This window comes from Mobula birostris, chromosome 6 (genome assembly GCF_030028105.1).
Source record: "Mobula birostris isolate sMobBir1 chromosome 6, sMobBir1.hap1, whole genome shotgun sequence".
Lineage (NCBI taxonomy): Eukaryota > Metazoa > Chordata > Chondrichthyes > Myliobatiformes > Myliobatidae > Mobula > Mobula birostris.
In genome coordinates, this window is record NC_092375.1 from 74,594,088 (window position 1) to 74,617,490 (window position 23,403).

At 42.2% G+C, this 23,403-nt stretch overlaps 2 protein-coding genes across 4 annotated transcripts in view; both read left to right on the forward strand.

Moving 5' to 3' along the window:
• The window catches only part of LOC140199821 (ribose-phosphate pyrophosphokinase 2-like), a 48,258-nt gene extending 44,138 nt beyond the window's left edge, over window positions 1-4,120 (forward strand). For all 3 annotated transcript variants that reach the window (XM_072262322.1, XM_072262323.1, XM_072262321.1), the window contains 2 exons: window positions 3,604-3,763; window positions 3,850-4,120. In XM_072262322.1, coding sequence (XP_072118423.1) covers window positions 3,604-3,763; window positions 3,850-3,942 — 253 coding nt within the window. In that variant the 3' untranslated portion in view covers window positions 3,943-4,120. The remainder of the gene's footprint in view (window positions 1-3,603; window positions 3,764-3,849) is intronic.
• A 5,916-nt stretch (window positions 4,121-10,036) lies between these two features.
• tlr7 (toll-like receptor 7) overlaps window positions 10,037-23,403 on the forward strand; it is a 52,823-nt gene continuing 39,456 nt past the window's right edge. Inside the window, exons 1-2 of the mRNA XM_072260653.1 lie at window positions 10,037-10,124; window positions 10,966-11,030. Coding sequence (XP_072116754.1) covers window positions 11,001-11,030 — 30 coding nt within the window. The 5' untranslated portion in view covers window positions 10,037-10,124; window positions 10,966-11,000. The remainder of the gene's footprint in view (window positions 10,125-10,965; window positions 11,031-23,403) is intronic.

Sequence of the window (23,403 nt, forward strand, 5' to 3'; positions counted from 1 at the left end):
TTAACCTGTTTTCCATCGGTTTTAGGAGCTTTGTATGGATGAATACCGATGAGTGCATAATATGGTTTTCATCAGCATTGATACTAGCATGATTCATCATCAATCCAGTACAGTCAAAAGCTGGCTTCTAAAATGTTGTGCTTGAAATCCAGCTGTCACATTGAAAACAATTGGAATAAGTGTGCCATTTGTAGGCTGGGGAATGTAACTAGCAGGGAACCCATGGGATTAGTTTTTGGCCAACCAGTTGTGTACTTTTTGCATTAATGACCCAAAGAAAGAAACAAAATGTAAGACTTCTAAGTTTGCTGATGTATTTTAGATAAGTACCTGGGGTGGGAGGGATATAGAAGGCTATGGTCCAAGTGCAGGTCAATAGGAATACGGAGAATAATAGTTCAGCACAAACTAGATGAGCCAAAGGGCTTGTTTCTGTGCTGTAGTCCTCTGACTCTATGCAAATAGGCGATGAGCTTTGTGTGAAAAGGATATTACAGAATCAGAGTTGGGTTAAGTGATTGGACAACAATCTGGCAAATGGAGTTTAATGTGGAGAAGTATGACCTCATGCACTTCATTAAGAAGAACCAAAATGTGGATTACTATGTAGATCAGGGGTTCCCAACCAATACAATTAAGTAAATGGTCCGTAGACCCCAGGTAGAGAACCCCTAATCTAAATAGAGAGAAACTATCAATGAGTGACGTTCAGAGGGATTTTGATGTTCTAGTGTATGGAACACAAAAGATTAACAGGTAGGTCCAACAAGTATTTAAGGCAAACAGCATGTTGGATTTTTTTTTATGAAGGAGGTGGGGTTTAAGAATAGGGAGGTTGGTTTAAAGTTGGACAAGGGGTTTGAGATCATACCTGGAATACTGTGCACCTAAAAGAAAGATGCAGTAGCATTGGAGGAAATCAAAGGAAATTCACCTGAATAATTCCTGGGATATGAGTTGTCCCATAGAAGAGAATAGATACTTTGTGTCCATATTCCTTGGTGATTAGATAAAAGTGAGATGAGCTTTATTCAAAGATACAATTTAATGGGCTCAGGAGTTGTTTGACAGGGTAGATGTTGACATATGCCTTCACTTGGGGTAGAATCATTAACGAGCAGATATTATCACAAAATAAGGATCCAGTTATTTAAAACTGTATGATCTTCCTATTTCTGGCCTCACTAGCATGTAGCACGGTTAGCAATCCTGAGATCACAATTCTGGAGGTCCTGTCTTTAACTCAGCACCTAAATTCAGAACTCACTTTGCAGAACCTCATCACTCTTCCTACCTATGCCATTGATACCTACATGAACTACGGCCTCTAGCTGCTCACCCACCCACATAAGAATGCTGAGGACTCAGGTCCTGGACCCTGGCAGCCGGGAGGCAACATACCATCTGGGAATCTCATTCTCATCCACACAACTTCCTTTCTGTTCCCCTAACTAATGAATCTCCTATCACCATAACTCACTTCTTATTCCCACAGCCTTCCCTTCTGAGACACAGAGTCAGACTTGGTGCCAAAGACCTGACCACTGTGACTTTCCTCTGCTAGTAATCCTCTCCAACGGTATCTGAAGTGGTACACCTGTTGTTGATGGGGATTTCCACAGGGTACTCTGCACTAGCTGCCTAATCCCATTCCTCTTCCAGATTGTCACTCAGTTTCCTGTGTCCCATACCTCGGTGTCTTTCTGTCCTATCTATCACCTTCTCAGCCTCCTGAATGATCCGGAGTTCATCCAGTTCCAGCTCAAAGTCCTTTGTATGCACTGCTTGCTGGTGAAGTTGTCAGAGATACTGCAGATCTCCCTGCCTTCCCACACCACACAAGAGGAGCATTTAATAATCCTGCCTGGCATTCCTACTATTCTAACTGTGCAAATATAAAGAATGAAACAATAAATGGTGGAAAAAAATCAACCTACAGCTTTTTTGGCTTCTCTCACTCAAGCCCCTCCTCGCTTGAAGCTTCAAAGAGCTGAAGCTTCAAAGAGCTAAAGCTTCAAATAACCACTCTAACAAAAGGCCAGGCTCCACATTTTTATTTGTTCTTGCTTATCAATTCTGATCACTGATTGGCCACTGTTCAAACACCAAACTGCCACAAATTGATAGCCTTATGTACTCAATGAATCTGTGAGCTACCAGTCGCTGATTGGCCACTGTTCAAAGTCACCTGGAAAAGATGAACTATGCCTAAAGATTCTCAAAGAGGCAGCTGAAGAGATTGTGGATGCATTAATAAGAATCTTTCAAGAGTAATTAGATTCTAGACTGCTTCCAGAGGACAGGAAAATTGCAAATGTTGCTCCACTCTTTAAGACAGGGAGACAGAAGAAAGGAAATTATAGGCCAGTTATCCCGAACTCGGTGATTAGGAAGCTGTTGAAGTCCATTATCAAGGATGTTGCTTTGGGGTACTTGGAGGCACATGATAAAGGTGGCCAAAGTCAATATGGTTTCCTAAAGGGGAAATCTTGACTAACAAACTGCTGGAATTCTTTGAGGAATTAACAGACAGAATAAACAAAGCAGTGTCAGTGGATGGTGTTCACTTGGATTTTCAGAAGGCCTTTGACAGGGTGTAACATGTGAGACTGCTTAACAAGATAAGAGCCTGTGGATAGAAGATTGGCTGACTAGAAGGAGGCAAAGTGTCAAAATAAAGGTGGACTATGCTGGTTGGCTGCTAGTAACTAGTGGTGTTCTGCAGGGATTGATATTAGGATTGCTTCGTTTCACATTACATGTCAATGATTTGGATGACAGAATTGATTACTGTGGCAAAGTCTGCAGATGATACAAACATGGGGGTAGGGGCAGGTAGTACTAAGGAAGTGGGGAAGCTGCAGAGGGACTTGGACAGATTGGGAGAATGGGCAAAGAAGTGGCAGATGGAATATAGTATAGGGAAGTGTATGGTCATGCACTTTGGTTGAAGGAATAAAGGTGTAGACTATTTTCTAGATGGAGAAAATTCAAAAAATAATCAGAGGTGCGAAGGGACGGGAGTTCTTGTGCAGGATTCGCTAAAGGTTAAATGGCAGGTTGAGTCAGTGGTGAGGAAGGCAAATGCAATGTTAGCGTTCATTTTAAGAATTTTAAAGTATGAGAGCAAGGATGTTATGCTGAAGCTTTGTGAGTCATTGGTCAGGCCACACTCGGAGTATTGTCAGCAGTTTCAGGCCCCTTGTCTAGGAATTCATTGCTATGTATGGTTGTTGTTGCTGTGACTCATTGAGTGTATTTAAAGCAGTTTGATTGGTTTTTGGTTTGTCAGGGCATGGAGAAGACAGTAGAATGGGGTTGAGAGGGATAATGAATCAGCCATGATGGAATGGCAGAGCAGACTCAATGGGCTAAGTAGTTTAATCTGCTCCTATGCCTTTTTTCAAAAAAAAACAGCTTTACCTTCCCGTGCCTCCAAGCCTGAACACCATTGTGTTTTACATTGTACATGGGTTCAGAGACAATATGAAAATCACAGAAATCATTGCTTAGTCAACCATTGTCTTTCAGATGCTCAAAGGTAATTTTTTTTCTCTCTTTTACTGTTATTTGCTCAAACTTTTGGTCTTGTTTTCTATTCAGATTGTTGAGTGTTGGTGCAACCAAAGTTTACGCTATTCTTACCCATGGCATCTTCTCTGGCCCTGCAATTAGTCGAATAAACAATGCTGCTTTTGAAGCCGTTGTTGTAACAAACACCATTCCACAAGAAGGAAAAATGAACAATTGCTCAAAGGTTCAGGTAAAAATAACCAGTATTTAACTTTCATAGAAGATAATGAATAATGCTTTGAATGCACAAACTTAACATGCCTACTTCCCTTTCAGGTGATTGATATATCTATGATCCTCGCTGAGGCAATTCGTAGAACTCACAATGGTGAATCTGTGTCATACCTATTCAATCATGTTCCCTTGTAAGCTGAGTTTCCAACACTTCCCTTTTTGCTGGACTAACATTGTTCTGCATTTCTGAAGAGATCATCACTACTTACAGGAATATACAGTTAACTAGTCACCAATTGAAAGGATTCACTGTCACTACACATACATGCTGAAAGCATGAAAATGTAACTATTTCTACATTTTATGGATTGGTTTGTACTTACTATCAGCAATTCTATAAGAAAAAAACTGTGCTATATATATAGACAAGGTTCTGTTTTTTGTACTTTATTAGAAATGTAAGCCCTTCAGGTGAATTTCTATAAAATATAATTCTTGTTAATGGTTATGTGGCTTTTCTACACCACAAACTATTTAAATACTTGTTGTTATATGCTGATGCCTTTTATGTGAAACAAATGTTTGGGGGAGAAAAATGCAATGTTTAGGATACAATGCAGTAATTCTCAAACAGACATTCCATTGAAATCGACACCTGGTCCCGGCTGGAAGCCTAAGATTGTTTATGAGACATTCCATTAGATTATTAAAAAATGATTTGGTGGTATTGTCACCTATTTGCATGCTGCAGCAACAGGAGCAAACTAATCAGTGGATTTGCAAATTGATTTAATCAAATCACTATCCGATTCTTTAAACAATTGCAATGCACTGCGTCGTTTGTAAGTAAAAACTCTGAAGTAAAGGGTTATCTGCAGTAATTCATAATTTTTGGTCAGAAGCCAATTGTGTGTGTGAACGCAGACACGAGGAAATCTGCAGATCCTGGAAATTCAAGCAACACACACAAAAAATGCTGGTGAACACAGCAGGCCAGGCAGCATCTATAGGAAGCGGTACAATCGACGTTTCGGTCCAGGACCCTTCATCAGGACTAACTGAGAGAAGAGCTAGTAAGAGATTTGAGAGGGGGAGGGGGAGATCCGAAATGACAGGAGAAGATGGGGGGAGGGGTGGATCTAAGAGCTGGAAAGTTGATTGGCAAAAGGGATACCAGGCTGGAGAAGGGAGAGGATCATGGGATGGGAAGCCTGGGGAGAGAGAGAAGGGGGGAGGGGAGCCCAGAGGATGGGCAAGGAGTTATAGTGAGAGGGACAGAGGGAGAAAAAGAGAGAAAAAGGGGTAAAAATTAAAAATATATTTTAAAAATACTAAATAAACAAATAAGGGATGGGGTGTGAAGGGAATGAGGGGCATTAACGGAAGTTAGAGAAGTCAATATTCATGCCATCAGGTTGGAGACTGCCCAGACGGAATTAAAATGTGTGGCCACTGGGAGATCTTGCTAACACCTACGCTCTGTCCGCCAGAGAAAGCAAGATCTCCCAGTAGCCACACATTTTAATTCCACGTCCCATTCCCATTCTGATATGTCTATCCACAGCCTCCTCTACTGTCAAGATGAAGTCACACTCAGGTTGGAGGAACAACACCTTGTATTCTGTCTGAGCAGCCTCCAACCTGATGGCATGAATATTGACTTCTCTAATTTCCGTTAATGCCCCTCCTCCCCTTCACACCCCATTCCTTACTTGTTTATTTAACATTTTTAAAATATATTTTTTATTTTTCCCCCTTTTTTCTCTTTTTTTTCTCCCTCTGTCCCTCTCACTATAACTCCTTGCCCATCTTCTGGGCTCCACTCCCCTTTCTTTCTCCCTAGGCCTCCTGTCCCATGATCCTCTCCCTTCTCCAGCCTGGTATCCCTTTTGCCAATCAACTTTCCAACTCTTAGATCCACCCCTCCCCTCCTGTCTTCTCCTGTCATTTTGGATCTCCCCCTCCCACTTTCAAATCTCTTACTATCTCTTCGTTCAGTTAGTCCTGACGAAGGGTCCCAGCCCGAAACGTCAACTGTACCTCTTCCTATAGATGCTGCCTGGCCTGCTGCATTCACCAGCATTTTGTGTGTGTGTGTGTGTGTGTGTGTGTGTGTGTGTGTGTGGAAACTGTGAATCTAAGCTCTTAAACATGAAGCAACTTTTTATTCACGTCTGGTCTCTTGTTTCTAAATTCTGTAAAGTTCAAATGTAACAAATTAAGTTGTTTACTGAAGTACTGGGTGAAGCATGTGCTTTTAAGCATTGCAAGTAACCTTAAGCAGATTTTATTGATTACATGAGCAGACTGTTCTGAAATTAAGAAATTGAATAAATGATTTGGAGAACTTTTTAAAAAAATTGTTATCTCTATCTCTTCGCACAGCATTGCTAAAGAGACTGCAATATTGTACAGTATCTTATAAAGGATTCAGCCCCCAGCCCTTTGTTCATGTAAATGAGTATTACAACCAGAGATTTTGATCAACCATCTGAGAAATTTTATTTGTGAATGACATGCTCCTTCATTCATGGTACCGCCCAAAAAACATGAGAAGCACCAAGAAAATGCCTGTTACTGGTGTACGCTAGTACCAAAACCTGTTGGACTGACTGTGGTTAATTTTGCTGTTGTCTCCAATTTAAACTGCAAAATAGTAACAGATTTTTACCACAAAAAAAAATCAGTGAAGTTCTCAAAGATGTTACAAAAATATCTGGAGCTACATCTTTCATGCAACCTGATTTCTCCTTCTCCAAAAGGCCTATAGAGTATCTATAATATCTGTCTGCACTGGTCCCCCATAATTAGTGCTAGCTTAAAAAAAAAGGAATAATTTAAAGTGAATGACCAGGAGTTAACTAACTGCAAATGTGAGTGTTTCTGGATTGGCAACTTCGCTTTCCATGAGAAGCTCCATGGGCATGGGTAGACCAAGGCCAGCAGAAAATCCAAGATCTGAAGAACAGGTGGTGGGCTGAAAGTGCAGCAGATCCAGCACCTAACCATGACATCTGTGATTTGAAGTACCAAGAGCCAAATTGGACTGATCGGACACTGGAAAGACCAAAGATCCTCAGAGTTGTGACTCTTCTTAATTTGGACAAACCCTCCGATTTCCTCACAGCAAGCTTGCTTTATCTTTTTTGCCAACTCTGACCAACTTATTTTTTTTTTTAAAAAGCCATCTGCCAGCTTACAAGTCTTAGTGAGCAGTTAGTATCCCTGCTGATGTCCCAAAACTTAGAAAAGAAAACAGTCTGTCAAATTTGCAACCTCATCACCACATGTACCTGAGAAGAGGAGGGTGTACCAGGGAACCTCTGACTGTAGACATGGTCACCTTCAGGAAAGGAGATGATCTATGGTGACTGCAAGATGGTCTCCTTGGTGTCGGTCATAGGCAAAGTCCTCATCAGGGTTCTCCCAACCACTTATCACAAAGGCTACAGAGCTGTTCCCTGAATCAAAGTGTGCATTCAGTCCATCTAGAGATAAATGACATAATCTGTATATAACTCCCAAGAGGCACATAAGGAGTAGCACCAACCATTATAGATGCTCTTTTTAGATTTGCTAAGACCTCTTGACCACATTTAGTGGGAGAGCTTGTGAGGCAGTATCCTCTAATTCAGGGGTTCCCAACCAATTTTATGCCATGGACCAATACCATTAATCAATTGGACTCTGGAACTCAGGTTGGGAACTCCTGCTCTAATTTGACTCCAACAGAAATTTATGACCATCTTATGTTTGCTTAACACTAGATCCAATCTCAGTACAGACCAGTGTCAAGCAAGGCTAGATCATTGCTCTAACACTTTTTTCTCACCTCAGTGCTCTAGCAAGTGCCTCCCACTATCCAGGTCATGCTCCATTCTTGCTACTACCACCCTGGTAGGAGGTCCAGAAGCTGTGGGTCTCACATCACCAGGTTCAGGAACAGTTATTACCCTACAACCATCAGGCTCCTGAACCAGTATGGATAACTTCATCACAATTCTGAACTGATTGGAAGTGTTAACTCATGTACTTAGTATTTCTTGTGTTTGCACAATTTACCTTCCTTTGCACATTAATTGTCAGTTTGGTTTTATGTATAGTTTTTCGTAAATTCTGTTGTGCTTCTTTACTTTTTGTAAATGTGCACAGGAAAATGTATCTCAAGGTAGTATATGGCTACACATACATACTTTAATGATAAATTTTACCTTGACTTTGCCAAAGTGGAATGAATGTACAAAACTGATAGCATACTGTTCAACCTACCTCATCTGTTCCCTTGGCCTCTTGTTACACTGAGGAACACTGCCAATGCTTGTATATGTGCACAAACAGCCTGAACTCTATTGTAAACATGCTCACTGAAGCACCCACCACTTATTCTCCACCAATCTGCACCCTCCTGTGCAACCTGACAATAAAAGTCTATGATGAGGTTTGGGAGAATGAGGCCTGTCTTGGGAGCCATTTCTCATCAAAACCAGATTGCTGATGAAATTCACTGTCACCTTCAGTGTGCCAGCTTGCCCTTTGGGCCTCTGAAGAAGTATGTATGAAGATCAGTAGCTCAAACTTGTCACAAAGTTCAGAGTTTATGGGGGAACAGTGATTTTTTATCTTTCTGTGCACTTTTGAAGCTTTAAGGAGACTGAAAGCATGCTGCTATGATGTAAAGAGCACAATCCATGAGTAGGGTAAGCAAGCCCACATCAGTGGCAACGTCCCCAGTACCGAGTGCCTGATTTTAATCAATTGGCTCTGTCAGAACGATGACATTATTAGTGTTCCCAGCACCTGGTCCCCAAACAGGCTTTTGCCATAACAGAGCTCAGAACAGAGATTACCAGCTGCTTTGAAGAAAAGATTCAAGGTTGTTCTAAGAGCCATCTAAAAACACATGACTTGGAAATCTCTGGCCTATGATTGTTCCAAGTGGTCCAAAGATGTGAAGAAGTTTTCCAGCTGGCACATCTGCCTCGAGCTCCTACACAAAAGCCTGATGTGATCTATAAGGTGCATCTCCTCTGCTCTACCTGTGGCAGATATATTGGCCTCGTCAGCCTCCTGAAAACTGTCAGAATATAAATGGAAGTGAACCATCCTGTTTTGAAGTGATTTTTAAAGTTGTATACTACAGCATTACTACTTCACATTCCCAAGATGTAACTACTGTATTCAGCTACTCAACTCATTCAGAATTCAAGTTAAGTCATACATGGTTACTATTATGCCAGGTAATTTAGGATGAGTACCTGAGCTGTGCTGACCAAGTAAAATTCTTGCTAAATTATGGAATTCTTCAGAGTTTTCAGATTTGAATTGTGATTGTTGGGGGCATCCTAAATTGGCCTTGCCTTTTATTATTGTATTATTAGCATGTATTTTATGTTACTCTTTTGTGGATGGAAACCCAGCTGATGGAAAGCATGTTGAAAGTAGGTAAGAGACATAACATGTTTGAGGGAGCTATTTGCTTTCATGATTAGTGGGTTGAGGGGATGTGGGTGCCTTTGCACTTTCCTGGGAGTATCTGTGAATGTAAGTATGGGGAAATGGCAAGTTTTTATGTACTAGGGTTAGGTTGAGTGGCGAAATTAGATATGGTGTTTTAGAGAAGATTTTTTGTCATCTTTGAGCAGTGGGCAATCAATATTGTATTTTTGGACAAGCAGTAACTGGTGAACTCAATACTGAGGAAGTAAATCGATGACTATGGCATTTGAATGAGATCTGCTCTGCACTTAGAGAAAGTGTGACTCTGAGAGAGAAAACCTGACGGTGTTGCAAGAGCCAGATATTGTATTGGGAAATGCCTAAGTGACTCAGAGCTTAAATATGGAAGTATGTGTGTGTGGAGTCTGGGGGATCGGGATCATGTTGTTAAGTAATATGACAAATGTGGGCGAGGGATATTAGAAGTCATTGTGAATACACAAATACCCTTATTCTCGCCAATGGAAACATTTCGTGAATGAACTACAGTGCAGGATTAACTAAAGTGCCTAGTGCCAGTACAACAACTAATTGTAGATTTGTAATTACAGTATAAATCATCAGACTTTAAATGACCCCAACATTTAAAGTTCTGGCCCAGAGCCATCAAAGCTTTTAATGGAAATGCACTCCTGCTGTGAGAAAGGCCCTGTAGCCACATTCGTGGCCACCAGCAAAGTTTAATCAGCTTTTACTTTGGAATTAAACTTCCTGATAATGGCTAAATATAGTCACTGTACTTGGCAGAAGTGAGAGAGTAGTCTGGGTGTGCGACACAGTGCCAGTAGTGTAGCAGGAAGTAGGGAAATGTTAAGTAGTCTTTGTGGAGCTGCAAGTGTAATAGAAGCAGTGGCAAATGGTAACTAAGGATCCTGGAAAATGTAAGTGTATTCTTATAATAAACTAGATAATCTGCTTGATAATGGAGATAATATCTTGCAATGCATTAATTCATGGAGTTTTGAGGTTAGCTGATTAGAGGTGCTAAATGTTAGTTTAGAGATCAGTAAGTTGCTGGTACAAAGCAAGTTTCTCCTATGAGACTAGACCTGGAATATTATGTACGGTTTTTGATTCATTGTCTAAACAAGAATATAATGGGGAGTACAGCAGTACTTTAAAAAAGATTGTGTTGCCTGGACTATGATTTAAAGAGAAGTGATCTAATTGAAAATACAAAGGCCTTCCATGGCTTAACAGAGTAGATGTAGGGATAATGTCTTCTCTAATGGGGTTTCTTGAACCACTGTCACAATCTTTTTAAAAAGAAAACAAGATTGGCAAATCAGGACAGGGATGAGAAGAAATTTCTTCACTACAAGTGTAGTGAATCTTTAAAATTCTCAGCCCAAGCAAACTATGGTTTCCATTACTGAATATATTCAAGACATTTGGATAGATTTTGAATATTAAAAAAATGATTATAAGATATTAATGTAGGAAAATGAATCTGAGGGAAATGGTCAGCTGTGATTTTATTTAACGGCAGAACAGGCATCAGAGACTGAATATACAGTATTATTCCTATTTCTTATTAAATGTGGCAAACAGAATGGCTGACAATAGATCAGATAGCATCTTTTTTTAAACTTATTGTCAATGTCATATGACGTACAGGCTTGCCTGCACAAGGTCTCCTGACTGTTTTCCACCCAGGCTTATTTCTGAAATTCTCTAAATTCAGCTCTACTGTTTTCTTTTTTGTTTTTGGATGTGCTATAGTTGCCAAGTGGTGATCATTCTGCACAACTGCAGTTATGAAGCAAATCATCTCAGATGCCATAATGGTAAGTGCAAGGATTTAGGAATGTGAGTAAGCAGGTCATGGGCTTGTTGAGTATGCAAATGCTGAGTGGGCACCACTCCCATTTTGAAACTCAGTGCCCGTCCCTGTTCAGTTTCACCATGCATGAGTTCAACAGTAGAAAAATAACCAGCATTGCTATTGTTACAATTCCAGGTTGGTTGGGGCTTGATTACTGCTGGCTGCTGTCTAGGTTTTTTATAAAATTGTTAATATCTGCAGGAAGTAGTGGTAACTGCTGAGTTGTTTAGTTTTGCTCTGTGGCTTCTGCAAAAGCCAGTTGCTTCTGGATATTTGTACAGCACAACTGGAGATTGTCTCATAGTTCCATCACACAACCACACGTGATTAAGTTGCATGCAAAACACATTACCCTGCTGTGTGAAATCCCAAGCAGAAAACAAGATAAAACAGAGCACTGATATCCAAAAGTCAGGCCTTTGACTACCTAGACTGTTCTGGAGTCTTTTGACTACCTGGACTTGCAAAGTGGCTGTGTGTGTGTTCGTGTCCATGTTCGTTCCGGTGGAGCTCAACTATAAAATCTGCTATTATTAGAATGGGGATTTTATTACTAATCTATCCCACTGCTGCCCTAGTTTGTTTTAAACCAGGGGCCCTTCCAATTGTAAATGTACTGTTACCTCAGTAGTATACTCCATGTCAGATTAAATTCTGACAAAAGAGAACAACCTGGACAAACTCTTCGTCCAGCCTGTAAGCACATGACCAACTTTTCCTGACTTGCCTTGGGGCAGATGATGCACTAAAGTGTCAACAAGTTGCTTCCATTATTTAATGAAATCCTGGATAATCTAAACTCAAACTCTGTTGAGATTTGGTCATCAAAACTATCAGTTTTAGATCTCAAGTTAAGAATTCAATTGCTATCTTTAGTGCAGAGCTCCAAATTTGTATCACTAACTGTATGTCCAAGTGTTTCCTCACTTAATTCTTTAAAGGCCTGGCTCTAGGGTTAGTTCACGCTGTTGCCTTCAGACTGCACCATCTCAACGTGTGGCAGCAGCCTAAGCTGATAGGAAACAGCAGTGACACTGACAGATTAACAGTGCTGGAATCACAAATGGATCACCTCGATAGAAGAGAGAAGACCTGCAGCTCCATAAAACTGTAGGCACTCTTAAGACTCTCCCAGCCATCACAGGAATGTGCCAGAAAACAGATTACTTTGCACTTTACACCCAACAAGTCCTGAAGAATAATAGAAATTAAAGACATGATTAATTCTGTGCATCCATTGTTGTAACTGGATACTGGGTTGTTTCACTTGCAATGGAAGATTGTTCATCAGCTGCCGTGCTTAAATTGTCCCATCAATATCTTTATCTTATTTCCTCTATCAGTTCTATTGAAGAGTCTTCAATCTGAAACACTAATTACTTTCCTTTCCCACTGAGATTGTTATTTGTGTTTTTGTTGCGTATTTTTCATATTTCCTGATGTCATAGAAAGAGGCCAATCAGCCCATCCAGTCTAGACCATCTCTTGGAGCAATTCCAACAAATTCCATTCCCCCACATACTTTCCCATAACACATTCTCTCCAATATGGACATGGCATCAAAGGTTACGTGGCGAAGGCTGGGAACAGGGGTTGAGGAGGAGATAGAAAGAATCAGTCATGATTGAATGGCGGAGCAGACTCGATGGGCCACATGGCCTAACTCTGCTCCTATGTCTTATGGTCTTATATGCTCATGTATTCTACTCTGATTTTTCCTACTACTGACCTACGAGGAACATTTTACAATAAATTAATAACCTACCAATCAAGTGTTGGGAGGAGGGTAGGAGGCAGAATTGGAGCCCATACTATAACAGGGAGAGCATGTAAACACCACAGACAGCACAGAAGGTCAGGATTGGACCACAGGTTTTGGATCTATACATATGTGTATAGGTAGGGTTGTAATAAGTGTGTGGAAAGTCTACTGCAAAATAAGAGGTGCAAATTTACATCATGCAGTTTATAAAGCAGAAGGATTTGTTGGAAGAGAAAATATTTGGATGTGTGATACAAACACTGAGTATCAAGTATTAATAGTTAATATTAATTAAGTATTAGGTAATCTTCAAACATCTCATCCCTGTTGTGGGCTGCATCCTCACTACAACTCTAACGATGATCGTGGTGCGCATGATCGTCCCTATATAGTCCAGCTCCCAATTATGTGGCAAGGACACACTTTTGGTTTTGTGTTCCTGCTGAAAAACAAAGGTAACATTTCACTGCTTGAATCAGAATGCACATTTTTTTTTATCTGCATTAGGAGTAAGTGATAAGGTATTACCACTGACACTGTCAATGACCCTGTTCCCTAGAGCTGCCAAAGGAAGATAATCACATTTACAGCAAAATACATGAAATAGGATAGACAAGTTAACCTGTTTTTTTTTTCAAAAGGATGGAATCTGATGGACTCCACTTATAGCACCGTGGGGCCATTGCAATGACACATGAGCAACTTAAATTTGGCTGCCTATTCTATGCCCTGGATATAATTGGAGTTTGGCTTCCAGAAGTTTGTGGGTGCCCAGAGTAACACGTGGTCAATCTAAGCACAGTTGTCAGGCCCTACTTTCAAAATGGCTTTGACAACTGATCAGGCCTCTCCTTCCTTCAATTCACCTGGTTGTGGAACTTGTCACATAGAATTGAATGTTTGTAAATGTCTTCAGCTGCGAAAGCATTTAGAAAATCTAGGAGTCAATGGATTTATAATTCTCGTTATTTTGTTATGTTAATAAATATTAGCAGAGTTGCTCTCCAAGGATTTTAAAAAGTCCAGGGTTTCTTTATTAGTAAGAATGCATTGAGTTAGCATTTATTTGGATGGCATCCATTAGTCTTGCGCGACCATGAATCTGCGCCTGGAAAGACTTGCTTCAGTCTCTCCAGGGCGCAGGCCTGGGCAAGGTTGTATGGAAGACTGGCAGTTGCCCAAGCAGCAAGTCTCCCCTCTCCATGCTACCAATGTTGTCCAAGGGAAGGGCAAGGGCCGATACAGCTTGGCACCAGTGACATCGCAGGAGTTGCCAGAACGAGGTTGAAAACAACGTTGGACTGCCTTAGGGATTCCAGCTCCGGATTTGTCCTCAGGGTTTACTCCTGAAGCCTTTCCCATAAGTGGGTATGGCTGCAAGGCAGCGGAGATTTGAAATCAGATTTTCCCCTCTCTTGGATGAACTGCCTTCCCAGGCTGACGAGCTCCATCTACCCAAATGCATTTATTTACCCACTCCTAATTGCACAGATAGAATGGGTTCCTTCAGCACATTCAGTTCTTTTGTTGTTAGTTAACAAAAACACATTTTGTGGGATTTCAAAATGTTGACCCCGGTGTCGCCCCTTGAAGTTATGTACTGAGTCAACACAGTGTGTCAATACCAATGGTACTGTTAAATTCAGTGACAAGAATGCAAAACACCTTTATGCCACATGGTATTAAATTGAATACCCTGTGATGGGTTGAAAAGGACCAGCAGAAATGGAACACACCTGGAGTCTGGTTTACTATAAATTAAGACTATATTTATTACTCTACGAATTAATATCATTAAACCGAATAATACAATACAGGTTATAAACTATTATATATATGTGTGTGTGTGTATGTATATATATATATATCGATCCGTAAATGCGTGTGTGGATACAAAAAAAATAATAGACCAGGAGGTAGATATCAGTCTTACGATGTCAGGTATCAGTCTTAAGCAGTTCAGTTCACTTTGTGTTGCATTGAGTTGAATTGATGGAGAGAGAGAGAGAGAGAGATAATTGAGTTGATGTTCAAGTTGGCAGCTTTAGTTGTTCTTGCTTCCGAAGTCTTCAGAGTCACTTTGTGTGACCCCCACACAGACACAGATGGACAGAGCCCCTCCTAGGGAACGGTCTACTAACCCACGGCACGGGTTCACCACCAGCAGACACCCACAGGCAAGCTCTTACCTGCACTGGTAATCACGGGTCGAAATTAATCGGTCGGTTGCCTCCACACTCGTGGTGGTCTTAAGCTCCACCAGTGGTTTCTCGGGTAGCTTCCGCAGTTCTCTCGTGTCGTGTCTCCTCTGCCGTTATCAGACCAAAGGATCAACTTTTTATAATCCATCCAAAATTCCAGCGTCCATTAGCTCAATCACCCTGAGCTGTTACCATGGTGACTTCCCAGCTCGTGTCTCAGCTCACGCCATCTCAGTTCATTAGACTGCTGAACTTTCTAGCTGTTTCTCACCTGCGTGACACCTTCCCCCTTTTGGGAAAATTTTGATCTTTGAGCAAAGTTTTTGCTCACTCACAGATTCTACACACCAAGCACTACATTCTACTTCACAGAGTGTACATTAAGCATTTACACAGTTTGTCAGCATTTTTTTAACAGCGGGATAGGCAATCCGCAATGACATCTGCCATACCCCTTAGGTCTTATCTCAATTTCGAACTGCTGTAAACACAGGCTCCAGTTTACTAAGCGCTGATTTTGATCTTTAATCTTATCTAAAAACTCCAAAGGGTTGTGGTCAGTGTACACCACTAACAGCTTTTGTGAGGGACTAATGTAAACCTCGAAATGTTGAAATGCAAAAATGAGGGACAGCAATTCCTTTTCTATTGTCGGCTAATTTTTTTGGTGCGCATTAAACTTTTTGGAGAAGTATGCCACCAGATGTTCAATACCATCATCTCATCTCTGTAATAACACCACCCCTGCAGCTTCATCACTAGCCTCTGTCGCTAGGGAGAACAGCTTAGTGAAGTCCGGTGCCTTTAGCACTGGATGGTGACACAGGATACCCTTTAACCATCCGAATGCCTCTTGGCAACGCTCATCCCACACAAATCGTTCACTCTTTCTCAACAGTTTTGTCAGTGGAAGGGCAATATCCGCAAAGTTCTTGCAAAATTTTCGATAATACCCCACCATATCTAAAAACCTTCTCAATGCTCTCTTACCCGTTGGAATGGGTACATCAGCAATAGCCTGAACTTTCCCTTTCACAGGAGCCAGTTGACCCTGGCCCACCACGTAACCAAGATATATGACCCTGGCTTGACCAAACTCACTCTTGGCAAGGTTCACTGTCAGATTAGCTTTAGAGAGCTGATCAAATAACTTCTCTACTGTTACAATGTGTTCCTCCCACGTGTTGTTCCATACTACTAAATCGTCATTGTATGCCCCGGTATTCTTCAAGCCTTGAATCACAGAACTTATCATACGTTGGAATGTCCCAGGGGCATTCTTCATCCTGGAAGACATCACATTATACTCGTACAACCCCAGGGGGGTGACGAATTCTGATATCGCTCGAGCCCTATAGGATAAGGGAACGCACCAGTACCTTTTTAGCATGTCAATTTTTGTTAGGTACTTAGCCTTTCCCACCCTATCGATGCAGTCATCTATTCTGGGAATAGGGTAAGCATCTGTTTTAGTTATTGCGTTGACCTTTCTATAATCTGTGCAAAATCTCGTTGTACCATCAGGCTATCACCACGGGGAAGCCCATACAGAGGTGGATGGCCTGATTATACCATTGGCCAACATATATTCGATTTCCTGTTCCACTACTTTACTACATTCTAAATTCATCTTGTAGGGGTGCTGTTTCACTGGATCAGCCTGCCCTAAAATGACATTATGGGTAGCTATACTACACTGCCTCGGTGTATCTGGGAATAGAAACATAGAAACATAGAAAATAGGTGCAGGAGTAGGCCATTCGGCCCTTTGAGCCTGCACCGCCATTTATTATGATCATGGCTGATCATCCAACTCAGAACCCCGCCCCAGCCTCCCCTCCATACCACCTGACCCCCGTAGCCACAAGGGCCATATCTAACTCCCTCTTAAATATAGCCAATGAACTGGCCTCAACTGTTTCCTGTGGCAGAGAATTCCACAGATTCACCACTCTCTGTGTGAAGAAGTTTTTCCTAATCTCGGTCCTAAAAGGCTTCCCCTCTATCCTCAAACTGTGGCCCCTCTTTCTGGACTTCCCCAACATCGGGAACAATCTTCCTGCATCTAGCCTGTCCAATCCCTTTAGGATCTTATACGTTTCAATCAGATCCCCCCTCAATCTTCTAAATTCCAACGAGTACAAGCCCAGTTCATCCAGTCTTTCTTCATATGGACGTCCTGCCATCCCAGGAATCAATCTGGTGAACCTTCTTTGTACTCCCTCTATGGCAAGGATGTCTTTCCTCAGATTAGGGGACCAAAACAGCACACAATACTCCAGGTGTGGTCTCACCAAGGCTTGTACAACTGCAGTAGTACCCCCCTGCTCCTGTACTCGAATCCTCTCGCTATAAATGCCAGCATACCATTCGCCTTTTTCACCGCCTGCTGTACCTGCATGCCCACTTTCAATGACTGGTGTATAATGACACCCAGGTCTCGGTGCACCTCCCCTTTTCCTAATCGGCCACCATTCTGATAATAATCTGTTTTCCTATTTTTGCCACCAAAGTGGATAACTTCACATTTATCCACATTAATTTGCATCTGCCATGAATTTGCCCACTCACCCAACCTATCCAAGTCACCCTGCATCCTCTTAGCATCCTCCTCACAGCTAACACTGCCACCCAGCTTCGTGTCATCCGCAAACTTGGAGATGCTGCATTTAATTCCCTCATCCAAGTCATTAATATATATTGTAAACAACTGGGGTCCCAGCACTGAGCCTTGCGGTACCCCACTAGTCACCACCTGCCATTCTGAAAAGGTCCCGTTTATTCCCACTCTTTGCTTCCTGTCTGCTAACCAACTCTCCACCCACACCAATACCTTACCCCCAATACCGTGTGCTTTAAGTTTGCACACTAATCTCCTGTGTGGGACCTTGTCAAAAGCCTTCTGAAAATCCAAATATACCACATCCACTGGTTCTCCCCTATCCACTCTACTAGTTACATCCTCAAAAAATTCTATGAGATTCGTCAGACATGATTTTCCTTTCACAAATCCATGCTGACTTTGTCCAATCATTTCACCACTTTCCAAATGTGCTGTTATCACATCCTTGATAACTGACTCCAGCAGTTTCCCCACCACCGACGTTAGGCTAACCGGTCTATAATTCCCCGGTTTCTCTCTCCCTCCTTTTTTAAAAAGTGGAGTTACATTAGCCACCCTCCAATCCTCAGGAACTAGTCCAGAATCTAATGAGTCTTGAAAAATTATCACAAATGCATCCACTATTTCTTGGGCTACTTCCTTAAGCACCCTGGGATGCAGACCATCTGGCCCTGGGGATTTATCTGCCTTCAATCCCTTCAATTTACCTAACACCACTTCCCTACTAACATGTATTTCGCTCAGTTCCTCCATCTCACTGGACCCTCTGTCCCCTACTATTTCTGGAAGATTATTTATGTCCTCCTTAGTGAAGACAGAACCAAAGTAATTATTCAATTGGTCTGCCATGTCCTTGCTCCCCATAATCAATTCACCTGTTTCTGTCTGCAGGGGACCACATTTGTCTTTACCAGTCTTTTCCTTTTTACATATCTATAAAAGCTTTTACAGTCCGTTTTTATGTTTCCTGCCAGTTTTCTCTCATAATCTTTTTTCCCCTTCCTAATTAAGCCCTTTGTCCTCCTCTGCTGAACTCTGAATTTCTCCCAGTCCTCAGGTGAGCCACTTTCTCTGGCTAATTTGTATGCTTCTTCTTTGGAATTGATACTATCCCTAATTTCTCTTGTCAGCCACGGGTGCACTACCTTCCTTGATTTATTCTTTTGCCAAACTGGGATGAACAATTGTTGTAGTTCATCCATGCAACCTTTAAATGCTTGCCATTGCATATCCACCGTCAATCCTTTAAGTGTCATTTGCCAGTCTATCTTAGCTAATTCACGTCTCATACCTTCAAAGTTACCCCTCTTTAAGTTCAGAACCTTTGTTTCTGAATTAACTATGTCACTCTCCATCTTAATGAAGAATTCCACCATATTATGGTCACTCTTACCCAAGGGGCCTCTCACGACAAGATTGCTAATTAACCCTTCCTCATTGCTCAAAACCCAGTCCAGAATAGCCTGCTCTCTAGTTGGTTCCTCGACATGTTGGTTCAAAAAACCATCCCGCATACATTCCAAGAAATCCTCTTCCTCAGCACCTTTACCAATTTGGTTCACCCAATCTACATGTAGATTGAAGTCACCCATTATAACTGCTGTTCCTTTATTGCACACATTTCTAATTTCCTGTTTAATACCATCTCCGACCTCACTACTACTGTTAGGTGGCCTGTACACAACTCCCACCAGCGTCTTCTGCCCCTTAGTGTTACGCAGCTCTACCCATATCGATTCCACATCTTCCCGGCTTATGTCCTTCCTTTCTATTGCGTTAATCTCTTCTTTAACCAGCAACGCCACCCCACCTCCCCTTCCTTCATGTCTGTCCCTCCTGAATATTGAATATCCCTGAACGTTGAGCTCCCATCCCTGGTCACCCTGGAGCCATGTCTCTGTGATCCCAACTATATCATAATCATTAATAACAATCTGCACTTTCAATTCATCCACCTTATTACGAATGCTCCTTGCATTGACACACAAAGCCTTCAGGCGCTCTTTTACAACTCTCTTAGCCCTTATACAATTATGCTGAAAAGTGGCCCTTTTTAATGCTTGCCCTGGATTTGTCGGCCTGCCACTTTTACTTTTCTCCATAGTACTTTTTGTTTCTACCCTCACTTTACACCCCTCTGTCTCTCTGCACTGGTTCCCATCCCCCTGTAGTGAACTAACCTCCTCACGCCTAGCCTCTTTAATTTGATTCCCGCCCCCCAACCATTCTAGTTTAAAGTCACCTCAGTAGCCCCCGCTAATCTTCCTGCCAGGATATTGGTCCCCCTGGGATTCAAGTGCAACCCGTCCTTTTTGTACAGGTCACGCCTGCGCCAAAAGAGGTCCCAATGATCCAAAAACTTGAAACGGAATTTTTACCAATTAGCTCCTTTATCTGTTGCTGTTGTTTCAGTTCCAGGTGGTTAATTTTACTGTCTATGTTCTCCAAAACACTAGCATTCTTGGGTCGAGCTGAAACCAGACACTGCTCATTACACTACCCCGTTATCTCTGGGCTAGTCTTTGCAGCTGGGTCTTGTTTGGTCGTGACCCTAACTGATATGGATTTAGAATCAAAATAAGGTTTGATTAGGTACACATGCACTAATTGAGTGGTCTTCCTACTACCAGGTGTCCTGATAACATAGTTCAGCTCATCAATTTTCCTCATTATTTCGTAAGGGCCACTAAATTGAGCCTGGAGAGGGTTATTCTCCAAGGGAAACAAAACCAAGACCTTATCTCCAACCTCATAGCTTCACACCCTCGCCTGTCTGTCATACCAGCGCTTCATATCAGCCTGGGAGTCTTGGAGACTGTGTTTTGCAAGGTCACAAGCCCTGCACAGACTGTCTCGAAACTCTAAGACATAATCCAATACACCAATTTGCACTTCCTTATCAGACCATTGCTCTGTCAGTAAGGTCAAAGGTCCTCGAGGCCTATGACCGAGCACGAGCTAAAACGGACTGAACCCCAATGACTCCTGGATCGAATCTCTTATCGCAAATAGAAGTAAAGGTATACTCTCATCCCAATGTTTTTCGTTTTCCATACAGCATGCTTTAATCATGGTTTTGAGGGTAGAGTGAAACCTCTCTATTGCTCCCTGGGATTGGGGATGGTATGCCGTGGACAAAATTTGTTTCACTCCCAGTTCCGTAAATATCTGTTGGAATACACCCGATGTAAAATTACTGCCCTGATCCGATTGTATCTCCTTGGGCAGACCCACTAATGTGAAGAACTTAATAAGTGCCTTCACCACTGTTTTAGCCTTTAGGTTCCTGAGGGGTATTGCTTCTGGGAACCTAGAGGCAGCGCACGTAATGGTTAACAGGTATTGGTGGCCACCTGCAGTCTTTAGCAGTGGGCCAACACAATCCACAATGACCATGGAGAAAGGTTCGCCAAAAGCTGGTATGGGGCGAAATGGCGCTTTTGGGATAGTCTGATTCGGTTTCCCTACCACTTGACAGGTGTGACAGATTTTACAAAAAACCACCACATCCTTTCTTATACCCGGCCAATGAAATTCTTTCATAATCTTGTTCCCTGTCTTTCTAACTCCAAGATGTCCCCCTAAAGGCACTGTATGAGCCATCTTTAAAATTTCTGTACGGTAACCCTTCGGAACCACCACCTGGTGCACCACTCCCCAATCCTCATTGGCAGGTGCTGTCAGTAGCCTCCACTTTCACATTAATACCCCATCCTTTAGATAGTAACCCATTGACTCCCTCTGAATTTCATCCTCAGAAAGAGCTGTCTCTTTTAGAATTACAATCTGAGGAACCCTATCCTGCTCTTCCACAAGCTTCCGCCTGGACAATGACAAACCCTTCTTATCCGCCTCACTACCTGGGTCCTGGTTGAACATAGACAGTAGAAAAGTTTCAGATCAGTCAGTAGGATCCATACCCCATCTTTGCTATCATGGGTATCTGACCCCTCCCGTCCAGATCGCTTCACCTCTGCAGCCTTCCTTGTCATACTTCTTGTGACCTCACATGTGGGATGAAGTTCACTGTCTGCGCTTGTCTCACTAACAGCAGGCTGGCTTGTTAGCTGTAACCCTGGGTATACATCTTTTCCTGCCAGGTCATTTCCCAACAAGGCGTCCACGTTAGCTATCGGTAATTTAGGTCGTATCCCTATCTCAACTGGTCCAGACACTAAGTCACATTTCAAAATTATTTTGTGCAAAGGCACAACCTCTGTTCCCTTGCCAATACCTTCCAGAATATTCACTTGGTCCGTTTTTGTCTCGTCACCAAATTCTAAGACATCACTTAATATTAGTGACTGAAAGGCTCCAGTATCGCGCCAGACTCTCACTGGAACTAGGGGTGACCCCTCCTTGATAATGAACCACTCAATCCCTTCCTGAACTTGGCCAGACTCCACCTTCCTTCGTGTGGTCTCAACCGCCGGCGCACATGCATCAGGGGTTTTCCCCTTCTCCTTTCCCATTTCTTTCTTCCAAATAAGACAGTTAGACACCACAGGGCCAAGCTTTCTGCAATAGTAACAAGTAAAACTGGAAAACTTATTTTTGGTTGGTTTCCCCTCTTCTTTACCTCTATCACTAGCCCCTGCCTTGTTTTCTGTTTTACTCGGCAGATTATCCCGGTAACTCTTCTGATAACCCTTGCTTGGGAAAAACTTAATCTTGTGAGTCAGGGCAAACTCATCCGCTAACCTAGCGGTCGCGGAAAGGATCTCAACCTCTTTCTCTTCTACGTATATCCATATCTCACTAGGGACACACTCTTTAAATTCCTCGATCAGCATCAGCTGTCTCACTTTGTGGTAGTCCTCGTCTACCTCTTTCGAGCCACACCACCAATCAAAGTACCTCTCCTTTATCGGGCAAACTCTACATATGTCTGGTTCCCAGGCTTCCTCAAACCCCGAAACTTCTGTCGGTACGCTTCTGGCACCATTTCATAGACCTTAAGCACAGCCTCCTTCACAGTATTATAATTAGTCGACTCGGTCACAGATAAGGCAGAATATGCTTGCTGCACCTTCCCTTTTAACACACTTTGCAGCAATACTGCCCAGTCCTCCCTCAGCCACTTCCTGTTCTGAGCCACTTTCTCAAAATGTAGGAAGTACCTATCAATGCCTTCTTCAGCAAATGGAGGTACCAACTTAATTTCCTGACTGACATTAATTAGTACACCCCTCTCGCCACCACGGCCTGACACTTGACCCTCTTGACGCCGCATCTCCCTCTCAAACTCCCTCTGTTTCTCTGCCTCTGCAGCTTCGAAATTAAGTCTCTCCATTCTTAATTGTTCTAGTCATTACAGGAACTCCTCATCACCTATCGGAAACTCCTGTAGCGATGCTTCCTCAAATAACTCTTTCCCTACACAATATTCAGCTATTTCCCTCTGAATTCCTGCCTTCATCATACTCTTCTGTATTCCGGAAAGTTTCCATTTCTTAGCAATGTCACATAGAACCTCCTTTCTGGCACTCCACAAAAACAGCAGAGTAGGGTTCTCTATGAATTCACTAGCCTCCATTTCTGCTGTTTTCCATACACAGATTAATTACAAGGGATTTCCCCAATCGAGACAAGCCCCCACACAATTTCAAAAATTGGCTCCAACCAAATTTGTTCAGATCCCGGACGCAGGCCCCAATTTTGTCACAACCCCGTGATGGATTGAAATGGACCAGCAGAAATGGAACACACCTGGAGTCTGGTTTACTATAAATTAAGACTATATTTATTA